General features: G+C 42.7%; 1 protein-coding gene across 1 annotated transcript in view; it reads right to left on the bottom strand.

Annotated features, from left to right (window-relative positions):
* The window catches only part of GRK6 (G protein-coupled receptor kinase 6), a 94,686-nt gene extending 78,817 nt beyond the window's left edge, over positions 1-15,869 (bottom strand). Inside the window, exons 1-2 of the mRNA XM_089671127.1 lie at positions 15,716-15,869; positions 8,954-9,049 (exon numbers count right to left, since the gene is read on the bottom strand). Of these exons, the coding sequence (XP_089527253.1) occupies positions 8,954-9,049; positions 15,716-15,767 (148 nt within the window). The 5' untranslated portion in view covers positions 15,768-15,869. The remainder of the gene's footprint in view (positions 1-8,953; positions 9,050-15,715) is intronic.
* Between the last annotated feature and the right edge of the window lie 530 nt (positions 15,870-16,399).

Raw genomic sequence — 16,399 nt, 5'->3', positions numbered from 1 at the left:
ATGCTATAGGAATTGTTGGGACATGCTTCAGGAGACTGAATGGAGACATATTACACAAGCCTGGTACAAGTCATTGCTTAAAGAGGGCAGTAGGGAAACGCAGATTAGTGTCTGGAGGGAAGGAAGTGTTAAAGGGCCGCATGTGGGCACCAGGGCACACTCTGGCATCATTGTGACTCTGCACATGATGCTTGCCCCAAATTTTGTCACCTGCACCAACCAACATTTAAAGACAAAGAAAAACAAACAAACAATCTCTTGCACTTAAGAGCAGTACACTGGCTGACAATGGATCACAGGTTCTTTGTCTGTTCTGATTGCTGTCCCCCAAGGGCTGGGAGTACTGGAAAACAAGGAACAGAGGGAGCACCAGCCTTGCGTATCACCTTTGTGATAGTTTTACTGTATTAATAAAATGAATATATACTCACAAACGACTCAATAAAGGCACATCAAAAGTTCACGACAAACTCAAGTTAATTGTGGACTTTTGATGTGCCTTTATTATGAAGTCGTTTGTGAGTATATATTCATTTTATTAACACAATAAAACTATCACAAAGGGTGATACGCAAGGCTGGTGTTCCATATGTTCCTTGTTTTCCAGTACTCCCAGCCCTTAGGGGGCAGCAATCGGAACAGTAATACGCAAAAGTAATACGCAAGGCTGGTGCGCCTTCTGCTACCTTGTTTTCCAGTATCAATCAACATCTGCCATGCGGTGTCAAGATGGAATCAAAGTGTGTTATAGCAACTCTTAATGAATCCCCCCCAAGTGTGTCTGTAATGTCGCTTTGTCAGCCTGTGACGCAGTCAGCCATGCTTTCTATGCCACCCCGACATGGTTAAGAAAGCCAGCAGTGACATCTCAGACACATGGCTGCAACGATCTACAGTACTGGCCCTGGAGACCAGAAGGGATCAATCTTGCAGTCAGCTGACATCTAAGAAAAACTATTTACTGTATCTGTGTTTTTGTAAACTGATATGAAGATATCTTGACCAATATGTGCCAGAACCTAAGTGATTGAAAACACTAGGGCTTACTTAGGCTTTAAATTACACCTGAACACAAAAAGTGAAGATTTGCCATGTTAAACGGACACATTTAGAAATGATAATTGTACCTAATTCCTGTTATGCGAGTGTGCCTAGGCACTTCAGTGCTTACAGTATCATAGCTGTATATCTGTAGTGCCAATCTACGGCACTGCTTCCTCAGAATGCTAGTCTACACAACTTGGAGTGTGATTAATGAGGTTACTATTGAGCTGCTCACCGTTTTCTTTGCTGGAGGCTCTGTCATGAGGAAGCAAAACCCTACCTCTACCAAGATGGCCACCTCCCTAGAGACTGTGCAGAACAAAGTGTGGAAAGTCAGCAGCAAAAAAAAAAAAAAAAATCAGCTGCAATGAAGCCACATGTAATACTGATGACAGTCCTTTCTTTCTGCCTTTTGGGCACAGCTTCCAGAGTTTTTCCCTCTTTAATAGATCCTTGTATCTCTCACGGACAGGTGATCTGCATATTTTCCAACAGACATTACATGGAGTCCCACTCTTGCTCTGGGTTTTTTTTTACCAATTTTACAAGGTGGAGACTACAGTAGGTGAAACATCCTAAACACTGGACAGAAGAAAGCTAGAAATTATAGTAGTGAGATCCCTGCCATTGGATCACAGAAGAAATAGAAGAATCCAGTGGATAATGCGCCACATTCCACCTGCACAAGAAAAGTCACTTTTGGGTGGACAGGTTCTTTAAAAAAAAAAAAAAAAAAAGAAGTGTAAGGAGCAACGGTAATCAACAAAATACAGCAGTAAGTCACATTTTGTCAGTTTAGAGCAACAAAAGATGGTTGCTGAGGGTTTCTGCACACTTACCTTACCCAGTTATTAAACTAAAAGCTTTACCATAGCTCTCAACACATATACATAGACAGTATGACCAGTTTGGGTGCGAGCCAAAACACTGGACAGGTATTTCAGGATTGTGGGAGGAAACACACAAGGCAAAAAACTCTATGCAGATCATATCCTTGGTGAAGATGAAATCCAGGACACCGGATGCTGCAAGGCGAAAGTGCTGTTTAGCTACCATAACTAAATAAAAATAATGTTTTTTATCTAGCAGCTCTCCAGTATCTGATACTGACACAAACCATATCAACGATAACTAGCCAAACAAGTTACATTTTCCATAAGTTTACTCTTTTAGATCAACGAGAATTTCCAAAATCAAGCGTGTAGATAAATAAAAGCATATTTTTACTTATCTACAGTGGGGATCGAAAGTTTGGGCACCCCAGCTAAAAATTTGTATTAATGTGCATTTTTCTTGGTCTTCCAGATCTTGCTTTAACTTCCACTGTTCCTGATGACTGCCATTTCTTAATTACATTCTGAATAGAGGATATTGACATCTGAAAACGCTTTGCTATCTTCTTATAGCCTTCTCCAGCTTTGTGAGCGTCAACTATTTTCAGTTTCAGTTTTCTAGACAACTGCTTAGAAGAACCCATGGTGCTGATTGTTGGGGCAAGGTCAGATGAGTCTGGGCATTTAAAACCTTTGAGATTGACATCACCTGGTCTTCCCAGACGATGATTGAGAACAATCCATGACACTGGCAGGTCTCAGCTTTGCAAAGGGGGCAGTACAAGATATTAACTCTGCAGGGTGCCAAAACTTTTGCAGACGCCATTTTTTTGCTTTCTGTTATTTTGAAAGTGTAAATGATGGAAATAAAATCTAACTTTTGTTGACATATTATAAGAATGTCTAATCTGTAATTTGATGCCTTTTGGAGATTTTTCCATCTTTCCTTGCCTTCTTTATGCACATTAATACAAATTTTTAGCTGGGGTGCCCAAACTTTCAATCCCCACTGTATTTTCTTTTAGTAAAAAGGGAAAAGAGCTGGTAAAAAAAAACAAAAAACACGCAATCCTCACATCCTAGCTGGGGTTGTTCCATTCAAGCACACTGCTCTGCAGATAAAGTGAAAAAAACTCAGCGCTAGGTGTCATTCATATATTAACGTTTGTAAAAAAACAAACAAACCCATATGTGTATAACTAGGAGAGTCACGTTCAAAAGTATATGAATATCAAATATGGAGTGTGAAGTTAAATGTGCAATCAATAACATAAAAGCATAAAAAAACTAAATAATATAATACAGTGACAAAGTGAATCAAAGTAACATCTGTAATAGGAACCACATAGCATAAAAATCCATCTCCAGTGAGTATTCTGTGTGAATAACAATCAATAGATCACACATGCTCCAGTGATCCACCAACGTTGCAAATCCAAGCCTCCAACCAGAAGCACAGGACCTCCACATAAGAGGTCATAAAGGGTATAAGTGTGATCCTGAAGCTCCAGCCAGCAAAAAGCCATGCTTAAGATGATAATCACCTCGGTAAAAAGTGCACTGGCCCATGACAATGTCCCCTTGTGATGAAATGCATCAGACAGGGCTTAGCGGGCTGGCTGCAGACCAGCATTTGTATGTTCCATCCTGTTATTTCTTCCTATTTGAGTACCCATTGTTTTTAGTAATACATTTCACATTTTATACAGGTTTACTCTGTGTACACTGTCTCTTTTTTTTTTTTTTTTTTTTTTGGAGGTGATCATCATCCACCCCCCAGTCTGCCCTAATACCTACCTGAGCCCAATCTCAATCCAGTATGTGCACAAGAGCACTGTGCTCCCTTTCCTCTCTCCCTTCTCATAGACCATCGACTCCTGCTACTGTCAATCACAGCCAGAGAGGAGGGAGTGGGTGCGGGGAGAAGCCTCACTCTGTGTGTAAATGGACACACAGAGCACGGCTCAGGAGTGAACCTGCACGAGTTGCCCCATAGCAAGCAGGAAAGGGAGGGGAGATTGGGGGCCAGGCGCATCGACAGGGGACCTGAGAAGAGAAGGTTAGGGGGTGCTCTATGCAAAACTATTGCATAGAACAGGTAAGTATGACATGCTTGTTTAAAAAAAAAGAAAAATACAAAAAACACAAGTAAGCGCGGCTGTTTGCTGGCTGGAGCTTCAGGGTCACACTTACTTACGTTTGCCCTTTAATGTGAAGGTCCTGTGTTTCTGGTAAGAGGCTTGAATTTGCATTGGTGGTGGATCACTGATGCTGGCATGTGCAATTATTGTTCACACAGAATACACACTGGTTATGGGCTTTTATGCCATGTGATTCCTATTAAGGATGGCGCTGGTCACTAACACTTTGATTCACTTTGCCACTGTTATTTTAGTGATTTTTATGCATTTATGTTATTGGCTACACATTTAAAAAGGGGGTAGTGCAACATATTTACCGGTATTAGTAAATTCACTGCTCTGCAGGCATTTCAGCAGTCTGAATAAAGCCCACCTTTTGGAGTGCAGAGCTTCATGGACTCGCAACCTAGGAAAGATCTCGTTGCATCACGGGAGAAGCAGTGCTCTCAAATACTAGGACAAATTTAAAACTTGAACATGTACCTGTAGAGCCAGGGAAACATACATACGGCACAACCTTTTCCATAGTTAGTGACTTAGGGCTCATGTACACTGCAGCTGCTAAACTGATGTTCAGGAGCGTTTTTTTCAGCAGCCCCTGAACTCTCCCTAATGTTTTCCTATGTGTCCATGTACACATAGTCGCTTACAGTTGTTTACAGGCAGTTGAGTTTACAGTCGTTTTTTGAACGCACAAAACTTGCGTTCAGGAGTAGATTTTACTGGCATTTCAAACACCAAACGCTTGTAAACGCGGATAACCGCGTTTAGAAGGGTTTTTTAACTGTTCCATGTCCAGAGCCTTTTTTCATCATCAGAAATTAATGCAAAGAGTTTTCCATGTATTCAAGTGGACCTAGCACACCAGAGCAGTCAGTTGCAGGTTTTGCGTGAAGGAAAAAAATGGTAGAACGTGCTGCATTATACGCATGATGGGATTCATAGTGAATACAACCAGAAAAGACAGGTCATCTCAACACATACTGCTCTCTCTGCTTCTGCTCTCTCTCTCTCTCAAAATGTCTCAAATAGTTAATTTTTAAACTATTTTTCAGTGCATTCTGGGCATTTGGGAAGGTCTCCTGAAGTTATCTTTTAAAAATGCTTCTAAACACAAAACGCACATAAACGCGGCTAAACTGACATTTTTTAACCTACGTTTTCCAGCAGTCAGTTTCCATCGTTCAGAAGAGTTATCCAAACGCCCCGTGTACATGAACCCTTAAGGTGGAATAATAGGCAAAATAAAAAAAGGACATACCTGCTTCCTTTGACAGGATGACAATGCTGTTCTGTAGTGACATCACACAATAGTGTTGTCACCCTGTGGACAGGTTACTCTGAGTTTGCAAAGCTGAACTCCTGAAAAAAAAAAAAAATAACTAACCCTACAATGGTCTTCCTCCTACTGCAAAGGTTAACTGCTTGTTTTGCCCAGAAGATGATGAATAAGGTGTTACATTTATGTGGGCAGTACCCAGAAACCTCCAGTTGCAGCTCTCTGACATCATCCTGTACAATACAAGACCAGCAGTCCTGCATTGTACAGGAAGATGCCAAGGGCCCTCTCGGAACATCAGATAGTGGAGAAGAGTGGCAGCTGCTGATGAAGCAAGGAAAAAAGGCAAGTAAACCATTTTATTCATCATCCCCTGGACAAAATGGGCAGTTAACCCTTGCAGCGGAAAAGGGGGCCCACTGCAAGCGCAAACCAATCTTTTCACTGGAGTTCAGCTTTAAAAAGGAGAAGTATAGCCAAAGCTCTTTTGGCTATACTTCTTCTGGCGGTCATAGAAGTGCAATTCGTTTTTCACTCCTGTGACCTGTTTTCAGCCGACACCAGGTTTAGCCCTGATATCACAGAGCCAGTCCAGATTCAGAAAAGGTACTGACTATATGGTTGGGATTCACCTAGAAGCCTGGACCAGCACCTGGCTCAGCCTCTCAGCAATCTGCCGGGAACCTGAGCCATCTGCTCTCTCCCCTTCCACAGCCCAGCGTGCCAGTGAGCACTAGAGGGGCACAGCAGAGAGCTAGTGACTGACAGTCACCAGCTCTCTGCTCACAGAACACTGAGAACTGAGTGATCAGCGGTCTGATCGCTCAGTTCTCAGTGTAGAGTCGGCAGGGAACAGATGCAGCATCAGGATCAATCCTAGGTTGTTAACCCATACTTCTCTAGAATGGAGTTACTTTATCTTACCATGTGGATAATATTAAAACCCAGTTTCAAGATGGGAAAAAAAAAAATTCTTGCAAAAGCCCACCCCCACTGCAATTATTACTCCAGGATGTACAGGAACAGGCTGTGTTACTTTCCATGTTCCTTGCTCCAGAGCTCCAAGCTGTCATGATGTACAATGCAGGAGTGTTGGTCCTGCATTTAAAGTGAGGAGAGCATGTGACCGTGGCTAGGAATGTCTTGGAAAAGAGGCTGAGGAAGACTGATCGCACATATGGAGGGACCCTGCTGAAGCGAGGAATTATTAAGTATTACCCCTTAAGGCTGATACATATGAGCCAAATAACTACTGGTTAAGGAGAAACTGGCGGACATTCAACCAGAGTGTACAGTAGCCTTTCCAACAGAAGCTGGTTTAACGTCTGGCTTCTGTCAAATGGGCATGCTGGAAAACCAGCATCTGATCAGACCTGGTAGCCAATGGCTGTGAGCGCTGATCAGTGTATTCTGGCCGGGTGGAAGACGGTTTCCCTATCAGAACACAATAGCTCAGTGGAGGAGATTGCCGCCCAAACGTTCCATAGTTTTCTTTTGTTCAGCCCACATGTGTGAACCTAGTATTAGTAGGAATGGAAGAGGCAGAAATCTTCTGATTCCTGCTGCGGCCACCAGTGGCTAGGTGCGGCCACCGGCCTGATTCACTAGAATGACGGGTCGCCGGTGGCCCCAGTATTCATGGCTGTCCACACAGCCATTGATGACCTGTGGTGACTGCTGCAGGATGCACACACATTGCTGGCTGTGCAGTAGGAGCCATGAATAGCTGTAAACACCAGGGACCTGTCATCATACTGTATGGGGGCCAGCGGTCACACCTGGCCACTCACAGTAGGAATCAATCGATTCCTGGCATTTCAATTCCCACCAAACTAAATTGCTGGTGTGAACGTAACCAAAGGGGTGATATTTACATCACTCCTTGCTCCAGCATGGTCCCTCCATTTCTGCGATTGGTAGCCACAGCCTCCTAGCTGGCCCTAAATCGCCTTACTACGCTACCCCTAGACTTCATGAATATTTAACCCTTGCAGTGCGGGGGCCCCATTGCAAGGGTATTTTTTTTTACTTGTACCCATCAGTGGTTCATATAGGGGCAGCACAGTGGCTAAATGGTTAGCACTTCCACCTGGCAGTACTAGGCTCATTGGTTCGAATCCCAGCCACAGCACCTCCTGCCTGGAGTTTGCATGTTCTCCCTGTGCGGGTTTCCTCTGGGTACTCCGGTTTCCTCCTACTCTCCAAAGACATGCTGGTAGGTTAATTGGCTCCTGTCTGAATTGTCCCTAGTATGTGTATGTATGAATGTAAGTTAGGGACCTTAGATTGTACACCCCTTGAGGGATAGGGACTGATGTGAACGTATAATATACATGTAAAGTGCTGCGTAAATTGACAGCGCTGTATAAGTACCTGAAATAAATAATAAAGAAATAAATAGGGTGAATAGCTCTACACCAAGTTCACTATGAGGTCATCAAAGAGGACAAGGGGGCACTCTTTACGTCTTGAGGAAAATAAATTTAATCTCCAAACACAGAAAGGTTTCTTCACAGTGAGCTGTGAAAATGTGGAATAGATTCCCTCAAGAGTTGGTTCTGGCCAGCGCAGTGGATTGCTTTATAAAAGGCCTGGATTATTTCTTAGATACACAGAATATAACTGGATACTAACATTTATAGGTAAAGTTGATCCAGGGAATATCCGATTGCCTCTCGGGGGATCAGGAAGGAATTTTTTCCCCCTGCAGGAGTAAATTGGATCATGCTTTGCTGGGGGTTTTTTTGCCTTTTGTCTGGATCAACTCTTGGTGTAGGATTATAACTTTTTTTTTTTCTTTTTTTTTCTCTATGGTTGAACTGGATGGGGGCGGCACAGTGGCTTAGTGGTTAGCATGTCTGCCTTGGGTCATGGGTTCGATTCCCGACCATGGCGCCTCCTGCATGGAGTTTGCATGTTCTCCCTGTACTTGCGTAGGTTTCCTCCAGGTGCTCCAGTTTCCTCCCAGTTTCTGGTAGGTTAATTGGCTCGTCTAAAATTGTCCTAGGATCTCTTGCATGGTAGGGGTTGGGGAAAGACCTGGCAAACTACCTTGTAAAAATAATTGCTAAGAGAATTCATGGAAAAAGTCGCTTACGAGTGACGGTCCATGCAATCGCCAAGGGTTGGATACGACTGAATGGATAGATAGAACTAGATGGACTTTTGTCTTTTTTCAGCCAGACTTAGGCTGGCCATACACTATACAATTTTCTGTCAAATTTCTGCCCAACTTCCTTTAGAAGTACCTTCAACTATGTAGTGCAGGAGCCTGCCTAATTGGATACAATTGAAAGTGCTGTTAGGTTTGACCTCCTATTATATGGTTTTTGGTAAATCTAAACCAAAAATCTCAAGAAAATTGGATAATCTATGGCCAGCCTAACTATGTACCCAGAATTGGGCTTTACGTGTATTTTTACAAAACAAAGAAAATCAGGCTTGCAGATTGTCCCACTGAAAGAAGTATACAGAAGTGTACTGCATTGCACGTACATTGACTGTCACAGGAAGTGGGTTAAGTACCACAGCAAGAGGAAGCTGTGCAACCATCTTAGTCAACACTGCAACGACGGAACCTTTGTCGTCAGTTACAGGTTGTGACATAACAGACATGTCAAATTACAGATCATGCTGGGATGTGATGGACGACTCACCGATCGTACGCCTCAGCTCCTCACATTCGCTGATATGTGGAAACTGCAGCATCTGTCGCCATTTTTTGCTCTTTCCTTTTCGGTTTCCCCCGCCACCTGTAAATAAACACGACACCTTGTCCAATCCGGCATAACAGATGACAGGCCGTATGTGTAGGCAAATCCCCCACCGGGTTTGACTAGAGTTTCCACAAGATTTAGGAAAATACTATTAACATGCAAATACATGAAAATGATTCCAAACATTGATTTGCCCGTTAAAACACACAACCAAGTCAAGTGGCTCACACGCTACACAAATGCAAACTATGGGTACAAAATGAGTTCGCAGCTCGAAAAACACAACAGCTGACTTTGCTGGTGAAGGTGTAATGAACGGGTGAAAAGAAAATGAAACCTTCCTGCAGCCTGGAAGATTATCTGTTCATGAATATCACTCATTCAGCTACGTGCACTTTAGTGGGGTTTTGTTGTAAGCTCTGGATAAAAAATGCTGGTAGTAGCATTTGTAGTTGTGCTGAGGAGCGTTCACCTTTTAGCAGCATTCTTACAGTACATGTAGGGGAAAAAAAAAACAAAAAAAAACGCTAGATAAAGCTGTTAGGAGCATTTTAGCAGCGTTTAGGCTTCATGCACACTAGCATTTCTTAAGCTCCTAAAAGCTGTTATTAGAATTTTGTTTCTGCTCCTAGCTAGATATTATATGAAGGCTCCATGCACACTAGCGTTTTTTTTTTAAACTCTTTTTTTTCCTGCTCCTAGTAGTTAAATAGTGATATCCTATGTGTCCATGCACACTATTTTAGGCTAGTAGCATTTTTCAAGTTTCAATATTAGGAGCAGAAAAAAAATTGTTTTTGTAGAGTTTTTGAGAGCGTTTTCCCAGCAAAAAAAGAAGTCTAAGGCTTCATGCACACTAGCGTTTTTTAAGCTCCTAAAAGCTGTTATTAGCATTTTTTTTCTGCTCCTAAATTTTATATGAAGGCCCCATGCACATTAGTGTTTTTTAAGCTCCTAAAAGCTGTTATTAGCATTTTTTTTCTGCTCCTAGCTAAATTTTATATGAAGGCCCCATGCACATTAGTGTTTTTTAAGCTCCTAAAAGCTGTTATTAGCATTTTTTTTCTTCTAGTTAAATTTTATATGAAGGCAGCATGCACACTAACATTTTTTTTTTTTTTTTTAATTCCTAGAAACTGTTATCAGCGTTTTTTTTCTGCTCCTAGTAGTTAAATAGTGATATCCTATGTGTCCATGCACACTATTTTAGGCTAGTAGTGTTTTTCAAGCTTCAGTAATTAGGAGCAGGAAAAAAAAAATGTTTTTGTAGAGTTTTTGGGAGCGTTTTCCCAGCAGAAAAAGAAGTCTAAGGCTACGTTCACACTAGCCTTGTTAGCAAGCGGCAGACAGGCATTTGGGAAGCGTTTTTACAGTTTTCCAAACGCCTCGGAAAATTCTGCCCATTGCAGCACATGGCGCTGTTCAAACGGGAGCATTAGCGTTGCGGCAAAACGGACGCCTCTGGTCGAGTCAGGAGGAGTTGAAGCCTCCTATTCAAGTCTATGCTGCCGCTCCGCAAATGCCCAGCCGGCGTTTGCGGTGCGGATGCGAGGCGTTTGCGGAGCATTAACACCATTCAAATGTCATTATAGGCGTTTGTGGGGCGTTTTTAACGCTTGGCAAACGCCTAGCAACTGCCGCTAAACCGCGCATGCAGCGTTTTTGGAGCATTTGCAGGGTGTTGAAAATGCTCCGCAAACGCCGGACCAATGCTTGTCAAACGTTATAGGGGCATTTGGCAAGAGTTGGAAAAAAAAGTCAAGTGTGAACGAGCCCTTAGGCTCCATGCACACTAGCGTTTTTTTTGTAAGCTAAAAAAAAAAAAAAAAAAAGCTAGATAAAAATGCTGCATTTTTTTAGCAGCACTCTGAAGCGAGTAGGAGTGTTAGAGGCTTTTTTGTCCTTTACATGTACTGTAAAAAAACACTAATAAAAGCTAGAAAACAGTTGTTAAGAGCGGTTTACCAGCGTGTATGAGCATTTAGCAGTTTTTACTAACGCTCAGAAGCATTTAGAAGCTTTGGCATTTTTTTTTTCTCCTCTACATGTACTGTAAAACACTAACAAAAGCTAGAAAAAAAAGCTGTTAGGAGCATTTTAGTAGAATTTAGCAGCGTTTACGCTTCTAAATGCTTCTGAGCGCTACTAAAAACCACTAAATGCTCGTAGACACTGCTAAACCGCGCTTGACAACTGTTTTCTATTTATTTCAGGTACTTATATAGCGCTGTCAATTTACGCTGTGCTTATATATATATATATATATATATATATATATTATACATTCCCATCAGTCCCTAACCCTCAAGGAGTGTACAATCTAAGGTCCCTAACTTACATTCACACATACACATACTAGGGCCAGTTTAGACAGGATCCAATTCACCTACCAGCATGTCTTTGGAGTGTGGGAGGAAACTGGAGTACCCGGAGGAAACCCACGCAGGCACAGGGAGAACATGCAAACTCCAGGCAGGTGGTGCTGTGGTTGGGATTTGAACCGGCGACCCTAGTACTGCCAGGCAGAAGTGCTTAGCCACTGTGCTGTTTTTACAGTACATGTAGGGAAAAAAAAAATAAAAGCTAGAAAAAAAGCTGCTAGGGACGTTTTAGTAGCGTTTAGGCTTCATGCACACTAGCGTTTTTTAAGCTCATAAAAGCGATTATTAGCATTTTTCAAGCTTCAGTGTCTAGGAGCAGAAAAGAGATTTTGGAGAGTTTTTCAAATGCTGCTAAAATGCTCCTAACAGCTTCTTTCTTAGCTTTTGTTATTGTTTTTACAGTACATGTAGAGGATAAAAAAAAATGCCAAAGCTCCTAAACGCCTCTAAGAGCTAATAAAAAATGCTAAATGTTCGTATACGCTGCTAAACCGCACTTAACTGTTTTCTAGCTTTTATTAGTGTTTTTACAGTACCATGTAGAGGAAAAAAAAAAAAATCACTATTACCAGTGTTTTTTTAACCAGTGTTTATTTTAGCTTACAATAAATGCTAGTGTGCATGGAGCCTTACACTTCTTTTTCTGCAGGAAAAACACTCCCAAAAACTCTACTAAAACAATTTTTTTGCTCCTAAATACTTGAAAAACGCTACTAGCCTAAAATAGTGTGCATGGACACATAGGATATCACTATAACTACTAGGAGCAGAAAAAACATTGTTTTAGTAGAGTTTTTGGGAGCAATTTTTCAGCAGAAAAGACGTCTAAGGCTCCACGCACACTAGCGCTTTTTGTAAGCTGATAAAAACCGCTGGTAATAACATTTGTAGTTGTGCTTAGGAGCGTTAGCTTTTTATCAGCGTTTTTACAGTATATGTAGGGGAAAAAATAAAAGCCAGGAAAAAAGTTGTTAGGAGCATTTTAGTAGCGTTTAGACTTCATGCACACTAGTGTTTTTTAAGCTCCTAAAAGCTGTCATTAGCATTTTTTCTGCTCCTAGCTAAATAGTGTTATCCTATGTGTCCATGCACACTATTTTAGGCTATTGGCATTTTTCAAACTTCATTGTCTAGGAACAGAAAAGAGTTTTTGGAGAGTTTTTCCAAGCAGAAAAAAACACTAAACACTTCTAAATGCTGCTAAATGCTACTAAAATGCTCCTAACAGCTTTTTTTTTCTAGCTTTTGTTAGTGTTTTTACAGTACATGTAGAGGATAAAAAAAAATGCCAAAGCTCCTAAAATGCTTCTGAGCGCTACTGAAAACCGCTAAATGCTAGTACACCACTCTTAACTGTTTTCTAGCTTTTATTAGTAATTTACAGTACATGTAGAGGGAAAAAAAAAAATAAATACACGCCAACACTCCTATTCGCTTCTGAGTGCTACTAAAAAAAAAACCACTATTACCAGCACTTTTTATCCAGCTTTTATTTCGCTTACAAAAAACGCTAGTGTGCAGCTTTTTCTGTTGGAAAAACGCTACCAAAAACTCTACAAAAACACATTTTTTCTGCTTCTAAACACTGAAGCTTGAAAAACACTACTAGCCTAAAATAGTGTGCCTGGACACATGGGATATCACTATAACTACTACGAGCAAAAAAAAAAATGCTGATAACAGTTTCTAGGAGCTTAAAAAAAAACAAAAAAACAAAAAACAAAAAAACACTAGTGTGCATGGAGCCTTCATATAAAGATCTGGGCAGCACAGTGGCTAAAGGGTTAGCACTTCCTCCTGGCAGTTCAAGGGCTGTTGGTTCGAATCCCAACCCCAGCACCATCTGCCTGGAGTTTGCATGTTCTCCCTGTGCCTGTGTGGGTTTCCTCCTGGTACTCCGGTTTCCTCCCACACTCCAAAGACATGCTGGTAGGTTAATTGGATCCTGTCTAAATTGTCCCTAGTATGTATATGAATGTGAGTTAGGGACCTTAGATTGTACGCCCCTTGAGGGGTAGGGACTGATGTGAATGTACGATATATATCTGTGTAACGCGCTGTGTACATTGACAGCGCTATATAAGTACCTGGAATAAATAAATAATCCCAAAATCTGTCAGTAAAATTGCCTGGGGGGACATTGCTGAATACGGACGCACAGCAAGGCACCACTAAACAGGAGCAATGGCACAGAATGCGTGACAGATGAATTCCTCCATAGCTGCTCTGACAGAATGGGGCATTTAACAACCAAATTAGGTGTCACTATAAAATGCAAATCAGGCTGCCTCTCACTTTGCAAAGTCAGTTTTTCTGTGTATTTGCAAGCCCTGCACTTGTAATCTTGGTCAGAACGGAGTCTCCCTTCAGCAAACCTTGGCTGACTATGAAATTGATTTTGCCTAGATCACTTGGCTCATCCCTTAAAGTGGTATTACAAGAAAAGTATGGCAATATAAAAAATAAATAAAAGGCAATCATACCCACCTACATGGTTGTTGCACCAATCCCCTGTGGGTTCTAACCCAAGCACTGAGCGATCAAATGCTGCTGATCGCTCAGTTCTCCCTTCCACTCTGAGCAGAGAGTGGTGGCTGTCAGTCTCCAGCTCTCTGCTCTGCCCCTCCAGTACTCACTGGAGTGCTGGGCTGTGGAGGGGCAGCAAGGCCTGGCATGCTGAGAGGTTGAGCCAGCTGCCTGTCCAAGAATATGGGTGGATCCCAACTGTAAATTCAGGATCTTTCCCAAGACTTGACCGTCTGAGTGCGTCAGCCCATTATCGGATGAAAAGGGATCACAAGTGTGCAGAACAAGCCTAGATAGCTTTGGCCATACGTCTCCATTAAACCCAAGATCAAACATTTATTATATTGTAGATTACCAATTCCTAGATGTGATGGCTGCATTAGTTTTCATTTCAAGGCTTTCTTTCTTCTATTTTCATCTGGTGATGCAGTCAGCAAGTCTGCAGTTTTCAGAAGCTCAGGCTCTCCAGCACAATGTATCAGTTTACATGCATGAGACAAACCATTTGCTGCTTTCAGGGGTGATTAAAATGATCAGCTTTTATTTATCCATGTAAAACTTTTATCCCAAAAAGGAAACAAAAATGGTTTGCTGTAACTGATTATAAAGTGTGAGCTGAAGTTTGGCTTCAATATATTGTACTCAAATCTGCTAATACAGTGAACACTTCTACTCCCCCGAAGACTAACAATGTTGTGCCTCCTGTGCTTTTTCATCCAGAATGGTGTCTCACAAATACAGAAGGTGTGTTACTGGCCAGATCAATGGGTGAAAACCACCTTATATAAAAAAAGAAAAAAACCTATTGCAGCCACCATATCTAATGAGCTTCAATAGAGTATGTGGGTTTAATACCGCTGTCAGTCTCTGGCTCTCTGCTCCTCCAGTGCTCACTAGAGTGCTGGGCTGTGGAGGGAGTGGGAAGGCCTGCCATGCTTGAGCCAGCTGCTGGTCCAGGCATCTGAATGGATCCCAGCTGTAAATTTGGGATTTTTCCTGAGCCTGGACTGGCCGAGTGATGTCAACCCATTGTTGGCTGTTTTCGCCCGATGATCTAGCCAGAAGAACACCTCCTGGATTCACGAGGCACCACTCTGGATGAAAGAGCACAGGAGGCACAATAAATGTTTGCTTGTGGGCTTAAAGGAGAAGTATGGCCAAAGTTGAAAAGGGGTCACAGGAGTGCAGAACAAACTGCACTCCTGTGATCCATAGGAGAATTACAGCCAACATACCTGTGGCCATACTTTAACCTCAAAAGCAAACATTTATTGTGCCGCCTGTGCTCTTTCATCCAGAGTGGTGTCTCACTAATACAAGGAGGTGTGTTACTGGCCAGATCACAGGAGAAAACAGCCTAAAAAAAGAAAACTATTGCAGCCACCATATCTAATGAGTTGCAGCAGAGTAGATTTTGGGTTTAAATGTTGAAGTAACAGTGAGCTGTGCTGTCAGAGGCCTCCTGATGTAATGACATGTCCCCAGTCATAGTGTGATCAAGAGAGATCTCCCAGCTGACAGCACAGCCATGGAATGACACCCATCATCAGCTTCTCAGTGACCACATCTGCAGCTTCCCATCAAATCCAAATTCCCACCCAAATGAGCTGCTAATCCAGTGTGATGGCAATGGCCTATCACTGTGCAGCCTGATCGATGCTCATTCCTGTGTACTTGTAGTGATTAGTCCTGTGCAGGCACCCCGCTGACACCTCCACTCACACACATACAATAGAGTGTCACTTGGCCAGCCCCATGAACTTTACTGAGCCCCTCCATCCCCGCACACACTCACCTTCCCTGGCTTTCAGCAGCACGGTGTTGGCTACGATGTTCTCGAGCTCCATAGATCGGCCTGGCCGGGGGCTGCGAGCCTCGGGCGGCCACTCACTCTCTGCCAGACTCTCAGCACCCAGCTGCCAATGACAGACCCCACCCACCCCGGCCAATCAGCGTTCCGCCGCACCCCCGGACAGCATGCCGATTGGCTGAAGTTTTCAATGCCACTAACTGTATTCCAGAGTGCGCCGCTCTAATCGCTTTCTCCGCTGTCAGGAGGCTTGTGCGAGGATTGGACAACAAGCGGGAGAGGGCGGGGCTAACAGCCAGCATTGCTAATGGGGTTGTGAGGTTGGGACGTCAATCAGCGCTGTTCTAATTTATTTCCGAACCCCATGAGGGAGGAGCTTCCCGGACTCCTCACTACGAGAGTGGTGACGTCCCGAGAGCCATGTGCTGATTGGCGGAAACTGGAGCTGTGAGTGTAAATGGTTGGCATGCGGACTGTCATTGAGGAGCAATCCGGAGGTGGAATGTGCACTCTGCAAATTATCAGTGAATAGAAATGACCCCTCACCTTGTCAAACCACCCATTCCAGTGTTACTACAACCGCAACAGTAACATCACTCTGTATATGCAGAAAGCATGTACTCACTGTGGAATCTAAGGTGTAAGGAACTGTCACTGTGTAATGCTGAT

Source organism: Staurois parvus, unplaced genomic scaffold (genome assembly GCF_062004578.1).
Source record: "Staurois parvus isolate SC_StPar_1 unplaced genomic scaffold, SC_StPar_1.0 ptg000099l, whole genome shotgun sequence".
Lineage (NCBI taxonomy): Eukaryota > Metazoa > Chordata > Amphibia > Anura > Ranidae > Staurois > Staurois parvus.
The sequence above is the reverse complement of the archived record's forward strand: the minus strand, read 5'-3'. Positions and strand labels throughout refer to the sequence as shown.